This window comes from Acinonyx jubatus, chromosome E3 (genome assembly GCF_027475565.1).
Source record: "Acinonyx jubatus isolate Ajub_Pintada_27869175 chromosome E3, VMU_Ajub_asm_v1.0, whole genome shotgun sequence".
NCBI classification, from domain to species: Eukaryota; Metazoa; Chordata; class Mammalia; order Carnivora; family Felidae; genus Acinonyx; species Acinonyx jubatus.
This window is the reverse complement of record NC_069398.1, coordinates 20,943,069-20,967,067: the sequence shown is the minus strand read 5'-3', so window position 1 is coordinate 20,967,067 and position 23,999 is coordinate 20,943,069. Positions and strand designations below refer to the sequence as shown.

General features: G+C 45.8%; 1 protein-coding gene and 1 pseudogene across 1 annotated transcript; one reads left to right on the top strand and one right to left on the bottom strand.

The window, feature by feature from the left end:
- Positions 1-1,924: 1,924 nt before the first annotated feature.
- Positions 1,925-14,374, bottom strand: KCTD7 (potassium channel tetramerization domain containing 7). The gene is made up of 5 exons (XM_027041848.2): positions 14,095-14,374; positions 10,984-11,153; positions 7,906-8,084; positions 7,076-7,448; positions 1,925-3,353 (listed from the first exon to the last, which is right to left on the bottom strand). Exons 1-5 carry the CDS (start codon positions 14,236-14,238, stop codon positions 3,350-3,352), a joined length of 870 nt encoding a protein of 289 aa, XP_026897649.1. The 5' UTR covers positions 14,239-14,374; the 3' UTR covers positions 1,925-3,349.
- Positions 14,321-22,610, top strand: LOC106972844 (10 kDa heat shock protein, mitochondrial-like; annotated as a pseudogene).
- The last annotated feature ends 1,389 nt before the right edge of the window (positions 22,611-23,999 follow it).

The following is a 23,999-nucleotide window of genomic DNA, read 5'->3' as shown; positions in this document are numbered from 1 at the left end:
CTTTACTTTCTTATACATTATCATGAGGATCCTTTGGTTGGGCTATCTGGAAATTCTGCCTCTGGATCTCAATCCACAAATCTAGGTTGTCCCAGGGGGTGCTGCTGCTATAAAGCAGTCAGGATTGCCATCCCAGCAGGGAACAGCACTGACAGGGTTCAAAATCAGACAATAAACCCCATCTCAGTGGGATCCTCTAGGCTAAAGGTCCAGCCTATGTAAGTGGAATCCTCTAGGCTAAGTGGTCCAGCCTATGTAGACATTCCTGCAGGTGACTACAGAGTGGATTCCTCAATGTCCTCTCCTCAATCCTCAGAGAGGATTCCTCTGCCTCTCTGAACCAACGGAAATTTCCAAATAGAGCTGCATTTGGAAGTATAAAATTAAGCATCTGGGTGGAACATTGTCTGAATATGTCTGGGGGCAGATACATTCTGCCTTGACTTTTGGGAGCACCAAGTGAATAATGCCTCCTTATTTCGGCCAATAGGGATGTGGTCAGCTCACCAGGGAAGTCCGTATCTTTGTTAGGAAGTTCTTGGTGAACATAGTTTCCAGGAAGAGTATTTTGCTTATCCCTTCCAAGGGTAGAGGAGGGTGAAATTAACTTATCTGTTCAGTGGGGTCCTGCAAGTACACTCTGCTGCCCCTGTGGAAATAGATACAGAGCTTCAAGACAAGGGCTGAAAAAAGGCTTTCAATCCTACCAACCAGGTGAAAAAGCTGAACTGGAAAGTCAGGGACCTCAGTGCAAAGAGCACCTAACTGACTGAGAAGAAGTTTGGGGGCAGTGCTGGACAAAGCATCACTGCCAGGGCTGGCTACCAAATGCTGGATGAGGCAGGGCCAGAAGTAGGCAACCAGCTTTAAAATGCCAAAGACAGGACATCGTGAGCTGGGGGAGGGGTGGTGATGGTGGAGGGGGTGGAGAGATGGAGATGACATTGTAAGAGTAGGGACAGTAGGCACCCATGACACGTACACACAAAGATGGGTCCCTGGGGCAGAGTAAGCGGAGGCAGAGCTGAAGATAAGGATGTAATGTTGAAAAACACACTAAAAAAGGCATTTATAGGGATTTAAACCTACTCATGATAACATTCTAGGGACTTAAACCTACTCAGGATACCATCCAATCCCTTTACAAAAATAACAAAAGAATAAAGATTTCAACTAAATTCTTAACTTATAAATTTCTTTTAACGGAGGTCAAGCTCCAAGTTTTGTGGTGCTTTTGGGGTTCTATTTCTTAATTTTATTAATAAAGGAGATAAGTATGTATACATCTATTCCAAAGATCTACTGGAGCTAGGCCATCTGCCAAGGTCACTTAATATAGGGAAAAAAAAAACAACAGGGTCTATAATACATTAAGAGAATCTTCTAAAAGTCATGGTGTGTGGAAGGGTGATTCAGTTTGCTACTGAGATCACAGAAGGGTGAGAAAGGTGCATCACAATCTGATTATAGGCCCCTTTTATGAAGTATTTCTGGATGGTTCAAGATGGTTCAACTCAGCCTTCCTACAGTTGTGTTGGATTTTTTTCCTGGTGCACAACAGTTCTGTTTCCACTTGGTTCCAGGCGGTTGGAGGTGGTAGAATCCCAGGATCTTCAGATTATGTCAACGCTCAGGAAGAACAAGTGTGTGACGGAAGAAGTCCTTAGCAATCGGGAATGGGGCTGCCTCATTTCTAAGACTCAACTGACTGTTACTGTGTGTATATGCTGGGAAGGGAGCTTTGTGGAGGGGGAGGTAAAAGCTTGGACATCAGATCTACGACTTTTGTAATAACACTATCAGTTTTTCCTTATATTTAGACTTTAGAAGAAGATATTCATCTAAGGGAGAAGTGAGATGCCTAATGTTCACAGCTAGTAAGATCACTGTAGAAATGACTGGAGAAGGGAAAAAAGGCACATAATTACTCTTGCTCAGAACAAGATGCTCATTGGCATCCTATTCATATAGGCACTTTATTTTAAAGTTATGTTAGAAATAAAGTTTAAAATTATGTTTAAAAAATAGAGAACAGTATAAAGTACATGAAAGGAAAAACAAAATGGTAAGGAGTCAAAGGACAGGAAGTTAAAGGTAAGTGAACACAAGCTTGAGCAACATGCTAGAAGTTAAGCAAATCAAAATGAAAGGTAATCAAAGCTAGCTAAGAGATCATCTTCAAAATGATGACAAAGGAACAAATAGGCAGGATTGAGACCCAGATCTAAGGGTCGTAAGTCCCAAGCCAGGCACACAGCATCCCCTGAGCCACACTAAAGAGCCTCACATTCAATTATTCTCTTGATGTCAGGGGTCCCTGAAGGAGGGCCGCGGCCTCAGGCACACTCCCCACATGATCAGGCTGCATCTGTGTGGTTAGGCCAGGGGGCTGCAAGAGTCTGATTAACTCAAGCTGTCCCGGATCATCCTGCCATACCCAGGATCCAGCCAGAGAGCCACTACTGACCTCCACTCATTGCCCATGAGCAGGGTCCTTCTCCATCTAGCAAACATGTGCCCCTTACTAAGAAGGGCGGCACACTGGGGACCCCAGCTAGCTCCTTAATACTCAGGGACTACTTAAGACCTACGCATCCAAGGAAGTTTTCTAATATGACTTCTAGAGTATCTGCTTTTAAAATCTGCACAGACTGAAGCAGGGTGAAGCCCTGAGTCTCAGAGGTGGGACACTGAGCTCTGTTGTCAGTGTCCCACTGACAAGAAGGGAGGGCTCTGTTGAACACCTGTGAGGATTTCCGAAAAGGGCCCTGGGTTCGAATCCTGACTTGGCCATTTACTAGCTATCTGCCCTTGAGGCAATTATGTCTCCATGAGCTTCAGTTTCCAACTTATTAAGTATTATTAGTGTATCATTACTATGTGATTGTGTGCACAGTAATTAGGTCAGGGAATACATTTGGCACAGGTAATGCAGCAGTGCTTTTGTTTAAAAGTCAGAATAATCAGAGATTTAAGGAAGCAGTTGGAGGGTGGCATAGCTACCCAGCATGTCAGAATTCACCTTTCCATGAAAGTGATTCCATTAAGTGACTCCATGGGGCATCCTGATGAGGACACTCATTAGCCAGGAAGGTGTCAAACTCTGCTTTCAGAGGAAGGGCAACTTATACCCATTTTCCTCAAGTAAGGGTCTTAACCACTAAGGCTTACATAAGCTTAGAGCCATTTATCTCGCCCTTGAAAGAAGTGGTGACATGATAGGAGGGATTTCTTTCAGAACCACCTGACATGGCTGTTAGCCACAGAGTGACCGTGCAACTGTGGTATCTTCTTCCCCTGAAGACCTCTCAACACAAGAGGGCAAAGCCTAGGCTGGGTGGGCACACTCCTACCTGGAACAGAGACAAGGCTACAGTTACTGCAGAAGGGCCTTCATGGTGCCCATCTCCCTCTAACTTCAAGTCAGGGCAGAAGTTCAGGGGCTGGTCTCAGGAAAGAGCCTCTTTTATTTAGCTAAGTATTTAAAAATATAACACATTTTAAGCAGAAATCGAGACATAGTCTGTGATTTGCTCGCACAGTGGGGGGCAGAGGAGGGATGAGAGTAAGTCTCTAAAAAAGAAAGGCACAGCACCCAGGTTCTAATTCTTTACTTTAATGCCACATGAGGGTACTGAGGCTCCATGCACCAAAGCGCTCACAGACAGGGAGTGAACGAACATAGGAAATGTTATACCATGTACACGAACCCAACACCCAACACCGTACAGAAGGAAGACAATGGACCCAGGTGACCTCCCATACTCCAGAGGCAACCTGTTCCTATACCCAGTCTTTGTTCCCTCCTCCTCAACCCCTGCCCACCCACCCTTCTCCCAATTAACATATGTATACATGTATGATTCTTCCAGAATTCCAAAAAGTGCCTCTCCCACCCCAGTCTCTCACACTCTGGCTTCTGATGAATAGAGCCTCCCTCTTTTAAGGATCACAAGGCAGCCACTACTTTCATGAAAGAGTCGCAGCAAAATGGTGCCCAAGAAAGCTTAATCACTTAGAATCAAATATGGACAGAAGGTATGCAGAAGGATATTTGAAATTCTAACTGGGATCAGTGTGAGTAGTTTTTGGTTTTTTGTTGTTGTTGTCATTTGTCTTAACCTCTTCAAAATCCAGCTGAGGCCAAGACTGCACACTGAGGCTCACCCCACTTTGTGGTTTGGAAATGTCATTCTTCCTAGTCTTCCAACAAGCAACCCAGAACAGGAAGATAAGGTCACCTGACCAGCCTGAGGCACAAGGTTCAGACAGCTCCCAGAATATCCTCAGCCCCAGGAAGAAAGAATAGAAACTTTCAGAGCACAGTTGACTCCTTGCCACGTGATAAGCACTGGACAGCCTTGTGAATTAACCGAAGGTAGAATAAGGGTGGTGATGAGTCCTATATTTCTTCTATTTAGAGTGCTACCCAAAGAATTCCCCCTTCTGGGATGGTGTGATGTGTTTCATTGTGGTTTTGCTTCAATCTTTTTTGTGCCATTAATTAACTTTTTCATTGTTATTGAATTTTGTTATGGCTGCTATTGCACCACACGATCCTGTATCCTAAAACTTTCACCTTCCCAACCAGTGAGCATGACACCTGGGAGAAAAGGTGCCCACAAACACAATGGAAGCTCCAAAGGCAGGCACTTTGGTTTGACCCATCAACACGATGCACAAGAATGCTATGAAAATATACTCCCTTTTGATTGGGAAGAAGTGTTCATCCTTTGGGGCCCTCCTTCCTAACCCAACCGTTCTTATGCTTTAGAGTTGACCAGTTAGAGTTGAGAAAGGATACAACTTGGAGAAGTCTCTTCCTCAGATATGACCTTTATTTGGAGGCCATTACCACCACCACCACATCCAAAAGCACTTTTCAGCCTGGCCTTGGCTTCTCATCAGAGAATGGCCAAATTGGGCCACTGAATTCTTTTACTTCGTTTGGAAAGAGCTCTAAGCTGGCTGCCAGTATCCCTGCGCTGCCTGGTCTACTGGCCCAGCGCCTTGTCTCCCCCACAATGGCACAGAACACACCACTGTGAGAACAACACAGGGGCAGAGCGGATCCAAAGGGGTGTCTCTAGCAAGAGGCACAAGGACAGTGTCCTTGTGCAGCATCTCTGCAGCTCCAAGCTTGTCTTCAGGGATTGTTTTTGAGCAAACCAATCACTCCATCCTACGTGCATGGACTCTAAATAACCAAGTACTGTGATACTTGGGAGAGAGACAGGGCCAAGGCCAGATTCCTGAAAGCACTAGGATTAATTGTCTGCTTTCTACTCATACTGCCTTTCTCCTGAATAGCTTGCCTCAGTGTCTGTCTAAAAATGAATCTGTATTAGGCAGTAACACCAACTGGAGCAACTTAAATGAAAGACTTCTGTTAGAACAAGACAAGAGGCATGCTGTTGGACTAAGTTTCAAGCAGGGAAATCAACTCCAGAAAAGTGATGATTCATCTGTGGATGAGAACAATAGAAGGGATGCATACCTTGGAACCTGAACAACTGACTGTATACTTTCCTCTTAGATCTCATTCTATACCTCTGTTCCACCATATAAGAACACAACGTAAGAGTGCAAAACCATGCCCTGGAATCCCTGTTGCCACAGAGGGCCAGGAAGTCACTGCCCTATGAAGGAGTTCTGCCAAGGTCCTAAGGCTTGGCCTTCTCTTCCTTAGAAGGATACAGACATCTTTAGCTACCCCTTCCCTACATCACCAACCACTGGTCTCACAGGACTGAGACCAATGAGGCTGTCCTCACTAGTTTTTTATATACAAAAAATCTCTCTACAAAACACCCAGGAACAATCAAGCACAATCACGATCACATGGAGAAGTCTGTAATGCAGCACAGAAATGTTACGTTCCGATTACTGGTGCTGCATGGCTCTTCCTTTAGGGGATGTGTGTCCACATCCGACTGACCACCCTAGTCTGCACATGGAGCAAGAAGGAAATGCAGTGGGAACAGAGCCTTGTGAATCTTTTTCTGTCTCTGAAATGGGGACAGTAAAACACGATGGAAGTGCTGCTATCTTCCTACAGCTCCCGGGATAGCTGTGCCTCCCACCCAACCCTTTCTTTGCCTCCTCAGAACAGACACTCTCCTAGGAGAACATTAGCAGGATAAAGCAATAGGGTTAAAAACACAGGGGTTTCTATCTAAGGAGGTTCACCACAAATTGGATGCTAACACATGAAATGGCAGCCAAAGAGATATTCTGAGCCTCTAGAAAGGATGTTACATCTCAAAGATAACAGAAGATCTATGCAACTTGTCTGCTTGATTCAGGGAAATCTTCAAAAGGAACCTCTGAAATCTGCATTACAGCCCTGAGAAGATAACCCTTCAAGCAAGGAAGGTTGGTGGAAGGTAGGAGAAGCCAAGGCCCTAAGGCAGGGCTGTAAACATTGTGCTTTTCTAAGGCCAACCTGGTACATGGCTTTGGCAACTATGGTTACATCTCCAAAAAGTGGTGAAGAATATGTTCCAGGAGGAAGAGTCTTTCCACATCCTAAAACAAAGCATGGAACTATCCCTGGGGGAAGAGGGAGAGAAGATGCTTCTTCTTCAGCCAGGGGCTGTGGGGTGGCTACCTGGGTAAACCCCCCATCATATTCTGTGTTCATACCTATACACTAGGCACAAGGAAGGGATACGTGAACAGGGTTGAGGAAGTGATTATGCCTACAACAGTTTGGTAACGTGGCTCTAAAAAGGGCAGAAACTCTCTTGCAAGAACAAGAGTGACAAAACCTCTCTGGACTTTCTGGTCAAGCCCTAGCTACCCAGACCCCTAAGCCTCAGGCAGAGACTGCTGTGCCTTGAGGAGAGGTCAGGTGAATCCAGGCACCAGGTCCCTGTGGGCCACAAGCCCTGAGCCTGACCCCGAGGTACAGCTGGGAGACCTCCGTCCCCTTGGAGCTGTGCCTCAGGACTTGGTCCTCACCTCAGCAGGTCTGGGGCAGTCAGTATCCCTTCCAGGGATCTTACTCCCAGCGCCACTAAGGGGAATGGACACCCTCCCTGATAGGACTCTGTTCCCTACCCGGGCTACTCACCACCATGTGATCTTGAACTCATAGATGGGGCGCTTGCAGTAGTAGTGGTTGATGAGGTGCTTGTCACACACCCCGATGCACTGATGGTCCACAGTGAGGCCCTGGGCTGAGAGGTCTGTGACCAGGCAGTGCAGTAGGTCATAAACATCAGCCACAGCCTCCCAGGGCCCAAAAGATACATCCACTTCGCAGTGGTGCTCAAAGAGCTGCCCATCACTCTCACTCCGCTCGAAGCGCAGGGAGTTGAGAAGCGGACACTCATAGGGGGTGATGGGCATCTCCTCCTTGAAGACACAGACCTTGAGCTTGGCAAAACGGGCCTTCCGCTGTACTGCACGCAGCCGGGCAATCTCCACAATCCGCTCCAAGTGGTCTAGGGGGGTGAACACAGCACCCATCACTGGGACAGGGGTCAGGATGTCGGGGGGCAGTGGGCAAGGCAGCGTCAGGGCACAAAGAGAGAGCCCCGGTGAAGGCATGATCCAACAGGGAAGAGGCAGATCCTGGGGAAGGGACTCTGGGCCCGTGAAAGGCACAAACTTAAACAGGGATCATGGGTCTCCAAGGCAAAAGAAACCAAAAGGATAGAATGAGGATCATCCTTTTGAAATGTGATCTGATGATGTCACAGGAAAAGTGGGCCCTATTGAACTTGAATCTTCCCAGTTTGACTGGGAGGGGAGAGCAGAAGGGGAAGCAGAAATCTCTCTGATCCTGAGTAATACGGATACATCTTAGACCCACCTCTTTGGTGACGACCTATGCACACACAGATGCCTTGCAACCCTCCTTTCCCACACCTCAACCACCCTGGGCAATTGACACCTCACCTTTGTAATAAGGCATGAGTCCCAGAAACGCCTGGCGCACTTTCTCCCCCTTCAGAGGCTGCATGTTCTCTAGCTGCTCCAGGAGGGGCCCGATGGCATAGTACTGAGCCTCTTTGTACACAGCCCGTACACGCTCCCGGGGTGGCAGGTCCCCTGAGCGCAGGAAATTCAGCACATCTCTGAGCAGGAAGGAAAGAGGGTTGGTGAGAAGGAGCTAATGGATCTGGGCAGTGTCACATAGTGGTTAGAGCACAGAGTCTGGAACCAGACTACTAGCTGTGTGACCTTGGAGAGGTGAACTTAACCTCTCTGTGCCTTGATTTTCCCATCTGTAAAATGAGGGAAAATTTAAAAACTACCTTGTAATGGTATAAAGGGATTAAATGATTAAAAAGTGCTTAGAAAATACCTGGCACAAGGTAAGTCCTCAGTAAGCATTAATAGCTGTTATTATCAGTATCATCATTATTACATTTATAATTATCATTAGGTATATTTATTTTATTAGGTATTGTTATTTTTGGGTATATATAGGAATAATGGAAACATACATATTCTAGGCTCCTTAAGACATATATATTTAAATTGAGGTCTAATTAATATGCAACAAATGTACAAATCTTTTTTTTTTCAAGTGTACAAACCTTAATTGTATAGTTTTATTATAACCACAACCTAGACCAAGATACAGAACATTTCAATCTCCTCAAAGTTTCCCTCTGCCTCTTCTCATTCAATCCCAGAATTCTATCAACAAAGATTAGTTTTGCCTCATCTTAAAACTCATGTAAGTGGCTGGATCTACTATAATTGATTTAACCCATTCTCCTGCTGATGGACAGTTGAGTTGTTTCCAGTTTAGGGCTCTTATGGGTAAAGCTGTGATGAACATTCCTGTATAAGACTTTCTGTGGACACACGCACCAACTTCTCTTGGCTAAATATTAGGAGAATTGTTCAGTCATAAAGTGAAGCGCATGCTTAACAAAATGGTTGTAGCATTTTATGTTTCCACTAGCAATGTAGTAGCCTTCCCCATTTTCTATATTTCTTTGCCATTCATCTTATTTTGTAGCTACATGGACAGCAAATGCTACCCTGAACACCTGGACAAATTGGTTTCTCGAATGAATAAAATCACATACTGCATTTTCTTAAAATAAAAATTCAGTTCTTTTAATTCCATCTTCAGATTCTTTGGTGCTAAGAGTAATCATAATCAGATCCATCGCCAGTTAAGTGTGGCAAGGTCTTTACTTCTGTAAAGATATGTGAGTAAACCCCAAGATCAAGATGTTGCCTCAATAGTTTGTCTATGACCATGATGTAACGGCAGTTACCACTCACTAAGTATTAGTCTGGGTCAGCTACTATTCGTGTGTTACCCTATTTAATCCCTTCAATGACATTTAAGTGCCATCTTAGGTCCATTTTTAAATGAAGAAAAAGAGGGGCTCAGAGAGGTTAAAGAATACCCTTACTCAAGGAGCTACAGCTAGCAGAGGCCCAGATGCAGTCATGGTTGACTCCAAGTCCATACCCACAGTGGTCCAGACTCTAGTCCAAAGTGTTATTCACTGATCACAGTGGGAAACTGCCCCAGGTGGTGACCCAAGCAGCCTCCCTGGTGGGTGCTAGGGACACATGAGCTGCCCCAGCAGAGAAATGTACCTGATCAAATGCCCTGAGCCCCTATTTTATTTTCTCTGAGTCTTTAAGCAACTTCATCTGCTGATGATGAATCACAGACCATTGGAGTCTAGCAGCCTGAGGATAAATGCCACAATACCCTGCTTTCTGCCACACCCTGGCCCAGCTCTGACCCTCTCCAGCTATGGCCACCTGGGCATGGGCACATCAGCTTAGAGCCAAAGCCTGTTCCTCCTCCCCACAACCCCTTCCCAAATTAGTCCTCTAGGATCTTAAGCAAACCTTGGTCTGCTCTGAAAAACATGACCCCAGGGCAAGGCCCAGCTAAGAGTGCTGTGGGAGTTGCCAGCTGGGGCCAGCACTTTCCTCCCCCAAACAGCCTGCAAACAAAAATCTTTTTATAGCTCTGCAGAGCGATGTGACACTTTGTTTTCTCAGCATTGGAGGCAGCTGACAGCCCAATGGGGAAACCCAGATGCTTCAAAGCAAATTGCATGACCAGAGGCTCCTTTCTGAGGATAAAAATGACCTTTCTCCCTGTGCAGGCGATCCTACTTGGGAGGCCAGCACAGATACGTAGTGGTTGGAGACTTTCTGACTCCTTAGCCAATGTGTTGAAGGTCAAGAATCATGTTAGTTCTGTAGTCATCTCCAAAGTTACACTGAAGGGGCAAAGAGCTTCAGCCACATGCTCTGGAAGGACCCGGTGAGGGGTCACACCAAGGCTCTTTACGTAATCGGCATGGCAGGCCTGTGAGGCAGCTGTAATTATTTCTCATTTCACAAGCAAGGAAACTAAAACATAAAGTCTTTAAATTGTTTACGTGTTAAGGTATCAGAAGTCTTTCCTTGGGAAGGGCTATTTTCTTTTTTGAGATTGTGTCTTTCTGTGTTTTAGCGTTAAAATGACAGTCACAATTGAAGGTGTTTGTTTGTTTTTTTCTAAAGGCTTTTCTTGGCAAAATTAAAAGATGGCAATCATATGTTGGCCCTTCCTCCACCTTTTTTGTTCATTTGTTTTAAACCATCAAAGAAAGTCTGAGAACCACGGTCATACACCATGTCCCTCCCTAATGGCAATGTGGAGCCCCAGAATCTGAATCTGAGGATATTCTCCAAGAAGTTGTTTTGGGGCTCCCCTGCCTATAGGTGGCATCACACCTATTCCATACAGATGACAACTTCCTGGTCTCCAATTTCATCACATCCAGTCAGTGTGTAGCACCTGGGCTCTCTCTGGCTGTCCTTGTCTCCTCTGGGAAAGATACTATGGCTTTTGATCCAATTCAATAAGCACATTTATTAAATTCCATCAGTACATTTGCTATTTTCTTTTCTGGGTATTAATGGAAGATACCAAAGCCCCATATTGAAGCCCAGGTCCTACTTACTAGAACTATAAGGTTGATCATAGAGGGAGAAACATACCCAAAGTGGGTGCCATCCCGGTCAATGAAGTACCGGCCCTCGGAGTCTGTGGGAATGTAATGTCGCCCGCTGAACATGGCCGCCAGCATGGTGTCTTCATAGCGCCGCAGGGTAGACAGGCGTGTGGTGAAGTGAGCCCCTCCAATGTTAAGGGGAACAACCTCAGGAAACTGGAAAGGAACCACCGGCACTTTCAGCCAGGCATTGGGGAATGAGAACAGAGGCTGCTCTGATTGTGGTCTTCTGGGGTCTTATTAGTGCTACACCATTCAGTCACCCAACGCTAAAATCCAGGAGTGTTTCTGAATGTTCTTCTCTCTCCTCTCTTTCCCCACACTCATCAGTTGCCAAGTCCTACCCACATACCCCTTGGAATGTTCTTTCCACTCTCCCTTTGTCCATCTAGCAAATGCATTTGCCCCGTGTGTGGTGTATGTTGTTCACTGCACAAGGACACCGATCTGAGAGTGATCTGCTAGCCCAGCTGTGTGTCCTTTCTCTAATACACACCAAGGCACCATATAGGTTAGCAGCATCCGCGCATTCTAAAAGTTTCTCTTCAGGGCGCCTGGGTGGCTCAGTTGGTTAGGTAGCTTGATTTCAGCTCAGGTCATGATCCCAGGGTTGTGAGATGGAGTCCTACGCTGGGCTCCATGCTGAGTGTGGAGCCTGCTTAAGATTCTCTCTCCCTCTGCCCGTCCCCAAGTTGTGTGCACATGCGCACACTCTCTCTTTCTTAAAAAATAAAATAAAAGCTTCTCTTTAAGTTTCCCAATTCTGTAAGCATTTCTGTTCTATTGTTCCTCACATGCACCCAAGACAGAGTTAACTGAACATTCCCTCCATCGTGCCTTCACCATGGACCACACACCCTCCTCGCCTAGCACGGTACACCAGCAGTTATTTTCCTCTGTCAGCTCTCCCTTCTAGACCTCAAGCTTCCTGAGGGCAGGGATGGCATCTTGTTCACTAATCATGAGGCCACCCACAGCAGGGCTCATAGGTGTTTGTGGAACAATTCCAGGCATCCACTCCTCATTCTTTGTACCTCACTGCTTCTTTCTTAATCTGTAGAGTGGGATCAGTCCCCCATCCAGCTAAGGTTCCGGAGGCAAGGGCAGGGGGAAGAACAGGGAATGATGGTATAGATTTGCCAGGAGAAGTTCTAGGGTCTCCCTAAAATACTCAGGACCTTTTTTGGGGGAGGTGGAGGGTGGGAATATCTTTCACTGCTTGTGGTTTTAAAGAAATGAAGCCAGTTCTCTCTAATTTTCCCACAACCTCCAGATTGACTAAAATTTTGTACGAGTGCATACTTTTCAATATTACATCTCTAAGGCTCCAGTGTATGTTTATCCAGATAGTCCTTTCCCCCAGCCTTCCATTTTTTTTCCTACATTTTTTTAGGTGTAGTTGACGCACAACGTTACATTAGTTTTGGGTGTATGACACTGTGATTTGTTAAGTCTTTACACGGTATGCTTACAAGTGCAGCTACCACCTGCCACCATTTATTACCGTTATGATTTCACTGACTGTATTCCTTATGTTGTACTTTTTATCCCCGTGACTTATTTATTCCATAACTAGAAGCAAATACCTCCCACTCCCTTCACCCATTTTGCCCATCCCTCCACCCTTCCTGCCCTCTGGCAACCACCAGCTTGTGCTCCGTATTTATGGGTCTATTTATGCTTTGTTGTTTTTTTGTTTGTTTTTTAGATTTCACATATAAGTAAAATAATATCAACTTTTTAAAAGTTCTTTGTGAACTAAAGTAGGATAAAAATACATTAAATCAAAGTTACCCAGAGCCTAGTGCAGTGCCTGGCATGCAGCAAAGACCCAAGTGTGCATTAAATGAATGAGTGAATGAATGCACGAAATAGAAAGGTTATGTACAGTTCTTCTGTGCGTATGCACTGTTACTCTTCTGCAACCAAAGGATAACAAATGCCTTCTACTTAGTCTATAGCTCCAATAAAACTATTCTAGGTGCATAGCAAGGACTCAAATATTTTGAGATAAGAATGCTTTACATTTCTGGAGCTCTTTACACCTCTTCCAAGGATATCTCATACCAATCCAAGTGTCTGCTCCACAGTAGAGCTGAAAAGACTGAGGCACAGAGGCAAAAGCAACCAAAAACTGTTCTGGATCTCACATGGAACAATGTATCTGGGGGGGAGCTGGCCTACAGTCTCTGGGTGTTGCCTCTTTGTCTCAAACCCCATTGTTTCCCCAATGACAGTGCATGAAAAGCAAGCACCATAGTGTTTCTAACGGCTCCACCCCGCACCCCCCCCCCCCAACTGCAAAGAGTACTTCTAGAGTTGTGCTCATTGTTGTGTTTCATGATGTCGAGGGCACAGGCTTCTAATCCCCAGGGGAGGAGCCACCCCCGGCCCAGCCCTGCCCCTCTGGAGCTGTCCATTCTCCTAGGATTCCTCCACACCCCACAGGCCCCCACATCCAGCACTACCTTAGCTCCTACCTTCTGTCTCCCTCTTCAGCTCCCAGCAGTGCCCCACCTTCCCTTCTCTTTCCCCTTCTCTTGAGTGACATTTCAGCTCTAAATGTGATACTGTTATCACATCAAGACCAGTGGGAAGGAAAGCCATTGAGGTGTCAGGTGAGTGTGGACACATCTATTAATTAGCCTGCTTCTTATCTGCACAGAGTCCCTGACCCCACTTTCTGGGCAGCTGGAGGTTGGGTCTGGGCAACCACGAAGGCCTCCTCCCTGATTTTCTAGAAGACACTCTCATCTCTTGGGGCTCCAAGGTTCCCTTCCCACAGACTACCCTCCCTCCTCTAGTTGTTAAGGATGGGACTTAGGGGTGGAGTAAACCAACCTTGCAGTGAGTGAACACTGAAAGAGGGGGGCGTGGGGTGGGGAGATCAGGTGCCCCCCGGGGACAGGAAGACACACCTGTGCCTTTTACAGGAGGATGAGTGGGCTGGGCAGCTCGGCTCTTCTGGCGCCGCCCTCAGCCCGACCCCCCCCCCCCCCCCGACCCCAGCCTCGGTGCTGCTCACACCCCAAGGTCAGTTCTGCCGGGCACCTGCTTCTCCCTCTGCGCCCCTTCCCACGCCCCACCCCCCGGGTACCTCCTGGGGCAGCAGGGGCAGCGCGTGCCCCGCCTGCGTGGCCGTCGGGGTGGCCGGCTCCAGAAAGTCGTCTTCGGCGTCGGAGCTGGACATGGCACCGTCCGGGCGACGGCTGTCTGGCTCCCGCCCCGTGACTACCACCATCCCTCTGGCTCTGGACAGTGGGCGCGGCTTCGGGCGGGCGGGAGGCGGCGGCCCCGGGCACTAGCGCCGAGCAGCGCCCGACATGACGCGGCGCGGCCGACGGGCGGGCCCGGGGGCGGGGTGGGGGGGGGGGTGGAGAGCGCAGCGCGCGCGAGCCGGAGGGCGGCCACTCCCTCAGCGCCAACGGGCTCACGGACCACCGCGCGGATCGCAGGGCCACCGGCCTGACCCGGCCGCCTCCCGCTATTGGCCGAGGCTCCTCTTGCTCCGCCCCTGATTGGCAGGAGGCTTGTCCAGTCCAAGAGCAGGCAACGCGTTGAGTCTGCGCCCGAGTGGCCACTGGGAGCCGGACCTGCTTGCCTGCCCTGCTCTGATTAGTCCCCAGGCCAGCGGGCGCGCCCCTTCCATTCGCTATCCGCCCGGCGCACAGGGCGGCGCGCGAGATCGCCACATCTACGCGGACCCTCCTCGTTGGCTCGGAGGGTGGCTCCCGCATTGGAGTCGACGCCTAGTAACTAGACAGCAGGCAGGGCTCTGAAACTAGCTGTTCTATCTTCAGGGCAGTGGGTTTTGTGTCTCCTTGGGCGTCGAAGGCCGGGGAAATCCGTAGGAGGGGAGGAGCAGGTCACCTCAGTGGAGGTGGCGGCGGGAGGACGTCTTGAGGATGCGGGGGGTGTGGCGGGAGGACGGCTGAGGTTGTGAGAGAGGAGGGGCAGCATTGCGATCGGGCGACCCTCCACAGGCCACAAGGGCAAAACCTGGGTTTCCAGTCCTTCCTGATGGACTCATGCAGGAACCCGAAAAGAAGAAACCTCAAAATAAGAGCACCTGAGTTCAGTTAAAAATGACAGTGACTCTCCATCCTCTACGTGCCAGTTCCTCCGCGGATGGACACAGGCCCCACCCAAAGAAGCTGACATACTGTCTGCAGCCTCAGGCTGTGTCCCCTGGGAGGGGCTGGGTCAGCTCAGGGACTGACTCTCCTAGGCATCACGCTCTGAGCTCTTTCAAACCATTTTTACACCCAGTTCCTCATCTGATCCTACTGTTGTGACAGAAAAGGCAATTGAGACCTAGAAGACTGGGACCGCTTCAGAGAGGTGGGCAATGAGCTAGAGGCACACACAGCACTTCCTCTGTTGGACCAATCACACTCCCAGGTGGAGAAGTGTTCCAGGTCAGTGTTTTCTCCCACATCAGTTGCATCGAAATCACTGGAGGGCGACCTTGTTAAAATACAGAGTCCCAGTCCTACCTCCAGAGAATCTGATTTGGTCTGTCTGGAGTGAAGCCTTACATTCGCACTGCTGACAAACTCCCAACTTATCCTGATGCTGCAGGTGCATGAACCACGCTTGGAGTAGCACTGCCCTAAAGAGGGCCCCTTGAGGCTTTCTCTTATCTATCACTACTCTCTCCAGCCCTTCCCAAGGACATGTATAACAAAATTTCCTCCTTCTGTCCCATGACAGTTAGGACGTTTCAGCTGTAACAGAACTGCGACCAAACTTGGCTTAAATGAGGATTTTATTATCTTACCTAACAAGAAGTCTGAGCAGATCCTGGGTTGATTCACTCAACATGGAGTTACCTGGACCAGCTTCCTTCCATTTCTCCACCCTCCCAGGTGGCCTTTCCTCACCCTAGGAATCCATGTGAGAAAACCACAGAACTGAGTCAGGAAGACAGTTTTTCCAACTCCTTAAGGAAAGCCTGTATAAAGAGAATGAGAAGGGAGACCCAGAGGCTCGGGAGGTGGGGAAATCCATGTGTAACTAGTTTTACATTGCATTCTGAATGTGTTGGAGTTTTCATTTTCCATTTCTGCTGAGGATTTCCTTTAGTAATACAGTTTCCCAGTTGTTTCTGTTTACACATTTGGTGGGGCGGGGGGGGGGGGGGGGGAGGGTTGGATCCAAGGTCAGCAGCCTGGAATGAGGACTTGCTGAATGAGTGGGAAGGGGTTGGAACAGGCTTTCTGGGAAAGCAGGGCACTTTGCTGGCAGCAGCTATCCCCACCCAACAGTGGAATGACTTCCAGGCCAGTTCACATGAAGGCTGCAGGGAAGGGTCAGTGAGCCTTTAAGAGAAGGATGGGATGAGTAGCCCATACTCATGCAGAGGTGGGGGCTGTTGTCAGAATACAGGCAGGTATACTCTGGGATCACTTCTCCAAGAGTAAACCAAACAAACAGGCCTGAGATCAAGCCCTGAGATTAGTAACTGGATTCTATTCTCCATGTCTCCCTAACAAAAAGAACTGAATGCTGGCAAATCTCCAGAGTACTGATTCAGCTACTGAATTTTCCCTCTTTATTCTAACTTACTGAATAATTTAACAACCAGAAAGGAAATGAAAACAGAAGCAAAAGCATCCATCTTCTTTTCCACATCACTTTTTCAGTTTTCATTTTGATTTAAATGTTTTAGACACGTAAACAATTATAGATAATACTTAGCTCCCTGCTCATGAAATGCAATATCACAAACACAGTTGTGTCTGCACATACCTCCCTAATTTCATCCCCCCCTCTCCTATATATCGTATGTATCATTCCATGCATGTTTTCTCTTTAGTTAGGATATATGATACAGCAAAGTGCAAAACTATATATGTACGGTTTGAAGAATAATTATAAAGGAGCTACCCATAAAACCACTACTCAATCAAGAACTAGAATATTACCAGTCCCTACATGCTCCAAGGGTCCTCCCTGATGAAGACAACCTCTATTCTCCCAGAGGTCACCAGCATCTTTACTTTTCTGACAATCATTTCCTTGTTTTCCAAGTTTAACTACCCCTGTCTACACCACTGAGCAATGCAGCTTAATTTTTGTTTTTAGACTAAATAAAGGCCGCGTTATCCATGCCACTGATGAATATTTAATTATTTCCTAGTGTTGTATCAATCAGTGCTGCTACAAATCTTATTTTAATGTCTCTTGCTGCTCTGAACATTTCATATCAAATCATGTCACTCCTCCATTTAAAGCTCTTTAAAGGTATTCTTGTTTCAGAGAGGAGTGAAGAAAAAAAGCGTGGTTCTGAGTGAAGTGAAGGGAGAATGGGAAGAAAGGAAGAGAAAAGAGTGGGGGGGGGGGAAGTGGAAATACTCTGTGGAGGAGTTTTGCTAGTGCCCAGAAGTCTTCCACCTTCCAAGTTTTAACTCCAATAAATTGATCTTTGATCTCTAGATTCTATCTTTCTCCCAAAACTGGTTTATTTGCTTTTCTACTTCCTTAAGACTGATGGTCCCTTGCCCTCTCACCCTTTTTTCTCAGGTAGCTAATAAAATAAAATCACTTGATTTTATTTTCTCCCCTATCCTACCATGACCCCACATATCCATCTAAACATCTCCCTAGGGAATGTCTTCCTGTGTTCCCTTGCCAGCACCTGACCAAGGGACAAAACCCATTAGATTAACCCATCAGCTTTCTGTGCTCTATCTCTGGATAAGTGCCATCACCATATGAATTTAGATACCACCATAAATGCATGATTAACTCATGCAGTGCCACTGAGCCATCTGTCCATGTGTTTCTTCTAGTCAGCTCTTTCCTTTTTTATTTTTAATGTTTATTTATTTTGAGAGAGAGCAAGAAAGAGCGAGCGCATGAACAGGGGAGGGGTAGAGAGAGAGAGTGAGAGAGAAAAACGCAAACAGGCTCCATGCTATCAGTGCAGAACCTGACGTGGGGCTCGAACTCTCAACCACGAGATCATGGCCTGAGCCAAAATCGAGTTGGACGTTTAACTGACAGAGCTACCCAGGCACCCCTCTTTTTTTCTTTAGTTGAGATATAATTGACATATAACATATTAGTTTTGGGTGTACAACATAATGATTCAATGTTTGTATAAATTGCAAAAAAGATTACCACAATAAATCCAGTCAATATCCAAGTCAGCTTCCTTTTCTATTTCCAAACTTACTCTTTCCAAGGCCCTCTGCACTCCAGGATATCTCCTCTCCTTCCAGCAAATGGAAACTTGGCTTTTATTGCATAGAGTAATGCAGCTATCAGGCATGAAGAACTTCCTCAACTTCCTACCATCTCACCCTCAAGTTAACCATCTCCTCTGGGTTTGAGGCTAAATCTCCCCAAGGAGGCTCTAACTTGTACTTGCTCTATAAGTTAACCCTTCTCTCTCCTGAATTTTTGGTCTCTTCCTCTGTATGGTTTTCTTGGCTGCAGCCTATATTATGTGCCAGTTTCTCCCATCATAATAAATATTCTTCTTCAATCTTGCATCCTTCTCTAGGTAGCACACCTTCTTTCTCTGTCCCATGGTAGCGAGTATTCTCACAAGTGTCCATACTGTTTCCTCTATTTCCTTATCCCCATTGCAGAGTAGGTTTCACACCCATCACTGAAACTGCTCTCCACAAGATCAGCATGGCTTTCTAACTGCCAAGCCCAACCATCTGTCCTTCTTGAACTCTCTAGGTCATACCACAGTGGAGTCTCTTAAAACCCCCTCCTCCTTTGAATTCCATGAGCCTTCCCTTCCCTTCCCTTCCCTTCCCTTCCCTTCCCTTCCCTTCCCTTCCCTTCCCTTCCCTTCCCTTCCCTTCCCTTCCCTTCCCTTCCCTCCCCTCCCCTCCCCTCCCCTCCCCTCCCCTCCCCTCCCCTCCCCTCCCCTTCCCCTCCCCTTCCCTTCCCTTCCCCGTCTCTTTTGCAGGGTTCATTCACCATCTTACCTCTTCAGAGCCATTGGATCCCAGAATTAGCCCTTGGCTTGCTTCTTTCCTATTCTACATATACTCTCAAGGTATGGTTTCAACCATGATTAAAGATTCCCAAATTTAAATTTCCAACACAGCTGTTTCTCCTGAACTTTATACCCTTATTGTACATAAAACTGACTACTTGACATCTCTAACTGGATGTCCCTAAGGGTGCTTCAAATTTACCATGTTCAAAACCTAACTCAGCATTTTTCCACCAAGTGTTCCCATCCTTCCTTATTTCCCCCAATTCTCTCTACTCCTTGTTTAATGTTTATTTATTTTGAGGGAGAGAGATAGAGAGCGAGCAGAGGAGGGACAGAGAGAGGGGAGAGGAGAGAGAGAGAGAGAGAGAGAGAGAGAGAGAGAGAGAGAGAGAGAGAATCCCAAGCAGGCTCCGCAGCTGTCAGTGCAGAGCCTGACATGGGGGTTGAATCCATGAACTGTGAGATCATGACCTGAACTGAAACCAAGAGTCAGACACTCAACCAACCAAGTCATCCAGGTGCCCCGCAACTCCTTGTTTCTTATCCACTGGCATAAAGGGAGAAACATCATGACTGACAGGATGAAGTTAGATGGTTGGCCTTCCCTTGCTCTCCTGGCCTTGAGGAGGAGGTTGTTTGCCAACAGCTTCCCATGGCACAAAAGCTTGGCTAATGGCCCACTTGCTCTCACCCCAGGTCAGCTCTCGCCAAGCCTCTGGTGTACCCTGTTGATTAACCACTGCTATTTCTTAGCCTGGACTTCTCTTCCTATCATCCGCTTTGGTAAATGTGACTGATGTTTAGATTGTCTTTCTCACCTCTTTTCTGATCCCTCTTAAGTGTGGCTCACTGAATGCTAGAAGCTTAAAATCTAAAAGCTACTTTCTCCAGAGTACCTTGTATCCTGGATTCCACGAGCGACCTAACTTTCACCAAGCAGATCAAAGCACTTGAGGTTTGGAGGAGGAAAAGTGAACACTGAGTCAGAAGCCATGATTCTTGCTCTTTTGGGAGGCAAGCTTGAATGTGGAAGCATTAAAACTTTTCCTTTTTGCTGTGGCTGTAGCAGACTTCCCAATATCTACCTTCCTGGAAGTCAAAAAGCAGGGTGGGGGCGTCCATTTTGGTGTCTTACTACTCCCTGTAATATCTACAAGGTCCAGTACAATGCATGGCACATAGTAGGGACTCAATAGATGAATGCTGAAAGGAATTTGTGCTGTGATCACATTCAAACTATTACCTCTCCATATATTTCTTCCTCTTGTCTTTTATTGGTATTAGTAGTACACAGGGGCATGAATTGCTGTTGTTAATATCAAAGAGGTAGAGAATTCCAGAATGCCATCACTCTTGGCTAGTGGGAAGGAGCTCCCCCTCATGTTGTGAGAAGGCCTAGGAGTCTTATCCAGAGTGAACATCAAGGGAATGCTCTTTGGTTTGGGGTGTATACTGGTAACCTTGGACATCTTCACTGCAAGAGGACATGGGCCCTGAAATGCTCTCACCTCAAGCTCCTTGCATGTAGGCTTTTGGTGAATTTGTTTTATATTTTCAATTATTAATTATAAAACAAAAATAACATATGAAACAGATACAAAAATAACATGAGAATTCCACGGTGTTTTATGAATGTGGTTTGAGGGCTCATCGTTGTCCTACCTACTATTGCATATTACTTTCTCACCCCTTATGTCTCTAAATGAGGCTGGTTCCAGTCACTTCTGAAGCATTATGGTCAAATCCCATGGGTGGGTGAGTATATTGGAGCCACATTCCCAATTCTCCCTCCCACCTCATGCCCAGTTTGTGTGGCATTTTCTTTCTTTCTTTCTTTCTTTCTTTCTTTCTTTCTTTCTTTCTTTCTTTCTTTCTTTCTTTCTTTCTTTCTTTCTTTCTTTCTTTCTTTCTTTCTTTCTTTCTTTCTTTTTTTCTTTTAATGCTCATTTATTTTGAGAAAGAGAGAGAGAGAGAGAAAGGGGGGAGGGGCAGAGAGAGAGAGAGGGAGACAGAGAATCCACACTGTCAGGGCAGAGCCCGTCTTAAGGCTTGATCTCATGAACCTTGAGATCATGACCTGAGCTGACATCAGAGTCCAGTGCTTAATCGACTGAGCCACCAGGTGCCCCTGTGTGGCATTTTCATCAGTCTATCATTTCAGGCTTAAGCACTTCCCAGCTTGAATATGTCACCTCAACATGATTCCACCAAATGGAAAAAGAATTTAGCTGGAAATATAATCCCCTGCACCCTAAGAAAATGTACCGTTTCCTAATGTGCCCTTCTCTTTGGGCCTCTCCACCACCATTCCACAGTCTTTGTCCTCCTAGGCGTCCCCACCCACTCAGAGAGTTTGTTGGGGTTGAGGCTGGGAAGGGCCTGTTGTTTCTCGGAGGCAGGAAAAGGGTATTAGGGAAAAACAACTTGCCATTTGGGGACTTTCTAGCTCTGATGATTATTCTGACATTTGTTTGGAATTGCCAGCTGAGAGTCCTTTTGGTTAGCTAGAGACATTAAGGTGTAGTGAAATAGTTAAATATCTGGAGGCAGGATAGGATTTAAATTATCTGTAAGAGCAGGGGTTTGCACACTTCTCTGTAAAGGGACAGGTAGGAACCATTTTCAGCTTAGCAGGCCATATAGTTTGTCTCTACTCTACCTGCAGCTGTAGAGAGCAAGCAGCCATAGGTAAGACATATACAGTAGGTGTTGCCAGATTTGGCTCGCTGGGTGTAGTTTGCCAAACCCTGTATAAGAGAAATAAATCCATCCTAACTGCATTGTGATCTTTTCAAATGTGCTCCATATAAATGTCCTAGTAGCTCATTTCTGCTTCATTTCTGATTCAAGTCTCAATGATTCATTTGTGAAGAACAATCGATAGCCAAGTGTCAGAGTATCAAGATTACTAACTTTTCATCAGAAGAACTGGATAAATAATGAGACTCACTAGAAGAGAAACTGAAAGTCAATGTTAAGTGTAACCAGATGTGTAGCTTTGGGTAAGTCACCACTTACATCTGGCTACTCGAGATCCCAGTTTTTTTAACTGTAGGATTACGGGGTTCCATCTCTTGATTTCTTTTAAAAAAGTGTTTTGGGGGGGTCCCCTTGGATGGCAGTGGCATGAGAGCAGAGTGGGAGGTGCGGCAGCTAGAGTCACCGCAGGACAGGCATTTAGAAAGTTTCTTCTCCTCCTTGAGTTTTAGTTGCAAGAGTGCAGCCAAAACTGTAACCAAAAGGAGGCATTATGCTTCCAGAAAAATCTCAAGGAAAAGCACTGCAGGCAACAGTAGTAGCTGTTGGATCAGGCTCTACAGGGAAGGGTGGAGAGATTCAACTAGTTAGCCCGAAAGTTGGAGATAAAGTTCTTCTCCCAGAATATGGAAGCACCAAACTAGTTCTGGACCACAAGGATGATTTCTTATTTAGAGATGGTGACCTTCTTGGAAAGTATGTAGACTAAAATAAATAAATCACTAGTGACATGGCATCACACGAAGCTGCCCATTCCACTGAGGTTCTGAAATCTTTCCTGTAAATGTTCTCCATGTCTCTTTTATAAGAAGCTAATAATATCCAAGAACATAGTAATAACTAAAATAACTCACTATTGTTTCTTATTTTACAAAAATAATTCCTACTGATTGTGTTTAGAAAAGAGAGTTAAGAAGAAAGAAGAAAACAAGAATCCCCACTTCCACCACCAAGAGAGACTGCGAAGTGAGAACACTGAACATTTTGGCACACGTCCTTTCAGATGTCTATCGGCTTAGCTATTCTATTTAGTTTCCTATACGTCCTTTAGATGATAAAGATGGGATCATAATAAACAGCTTTGTGATATCAAGTTTTCACTTAATGTAACATGAACATTTTTCTGTGTTGTCTTTTTCTACAATACCATATATATTAGCTGAGTTCTATTTTGTGGATATACCATAATTCATTTAGCCCATACCCCTTTTGCTAGATTGCTTCAACTTTTTTGTTTTCACAAACTATATTGCAATGAGCAGTTTTGTAGAGAAAGCTTCGCACACATGCAAAGCACACATGCATGATACACATTTTCCTTATTTTTTTTTCAACTTGAAAACTTTTTTGAACGTTCAGCAGTCATTCCATGTTTGGCCAATAGAGGGCATTTTAGGCTTTCTCAGGGTAAGGCCTTAAAAGCCATTTCTACAATATGGAAGAACAAAAATAGTGGTTTTATTGTGAAAATGATTCAATTTTGGATCTTTGGAAATAACCAACCCCAAAGGAAGAATCAAAGTCATTTATTTTTATCTCTAACAAAACTACTTTGTCTCTCAGATACACTCCCACCCAATATTTGAACAATGAACTGCTTTGTTAGGATTTAAACCTAAAATGAATAAAATTACCTCTTTTGCCCAATTCAGAATAATTAAGGAAGGAGTGCTCTGCTTTACACAAAGACCTAAAGTCCCTGCAGAAGACTGCAGTGGAGACTGACAAATAAGCAGGAAAGGGAACTCAATGCTGAAAATACTGACCTTGCCAGAGAAAAGCCCAGACAGCCCCAGGATCTATAGTTCCTTTCGAAATACAAATCTGGGGGTAACACTGAGTGGAGTCTTTCCTAGACCAATACTTACCTATCGTATAGCCAGGTTTTGGTAGGCGATACTGTATATATTTTGTTAGAACCTGAAATAATTGTTTTATTTGCAGTTTTCTTGATTTTTACCAAGACCATAAATTCCCAAGGGCAGTAATCTGCCTATACTTCCTGGCACACTACCCAATTATACCTAGCAAATTACTAAGTACAAGGGAGGTCCTTAAAACAGTTGCAACTCAATGTTAATGGCAAGTTTCTATTCTAGTATAAAGATGATTATTGAGATGCAGAGTAGTGGTTGGGGTGTAGACTCTGGAGCCAGGTTGTCTATGTTTGTATCCTGTCACTAGCTGTACTAGGTACTTTTACCCCCCCCCCCCCCACCCCGAGCCAATGTTTGTAAAACGTAGGTAGTAATAGTAACTCAGATGGTAATTATGAAAATTAA

What these genes read in the sequence shown, in the direction of transcription:
- KCTD7 (XM_027041848.2), bottom strand. Translation starts at nt 14,238, where the DNA reads ATGGTGGTAGTCACGGGGCGGGAGCCAGACAGCCGTCGCCCGGACGGT. An exon ending in TGCCCCTGCTGCCCCAGGAG is followed by an intron (nt 11,154 to 14,094) that starts GTACCCGGGGGG and finishes GTTCCTTTCCAG; the next exon opens with TTTCCTGAGGTTGTTCCCCT. An exon ending in ACTCATGCCTTATTACAAAG is followed by an intron (nt 7,449 to 7,905) that starts GTGAGGTGTCAA and finishes TCACCCCCCTAG; the next exon opens with ACCACTTGGAGCGGATTGTG.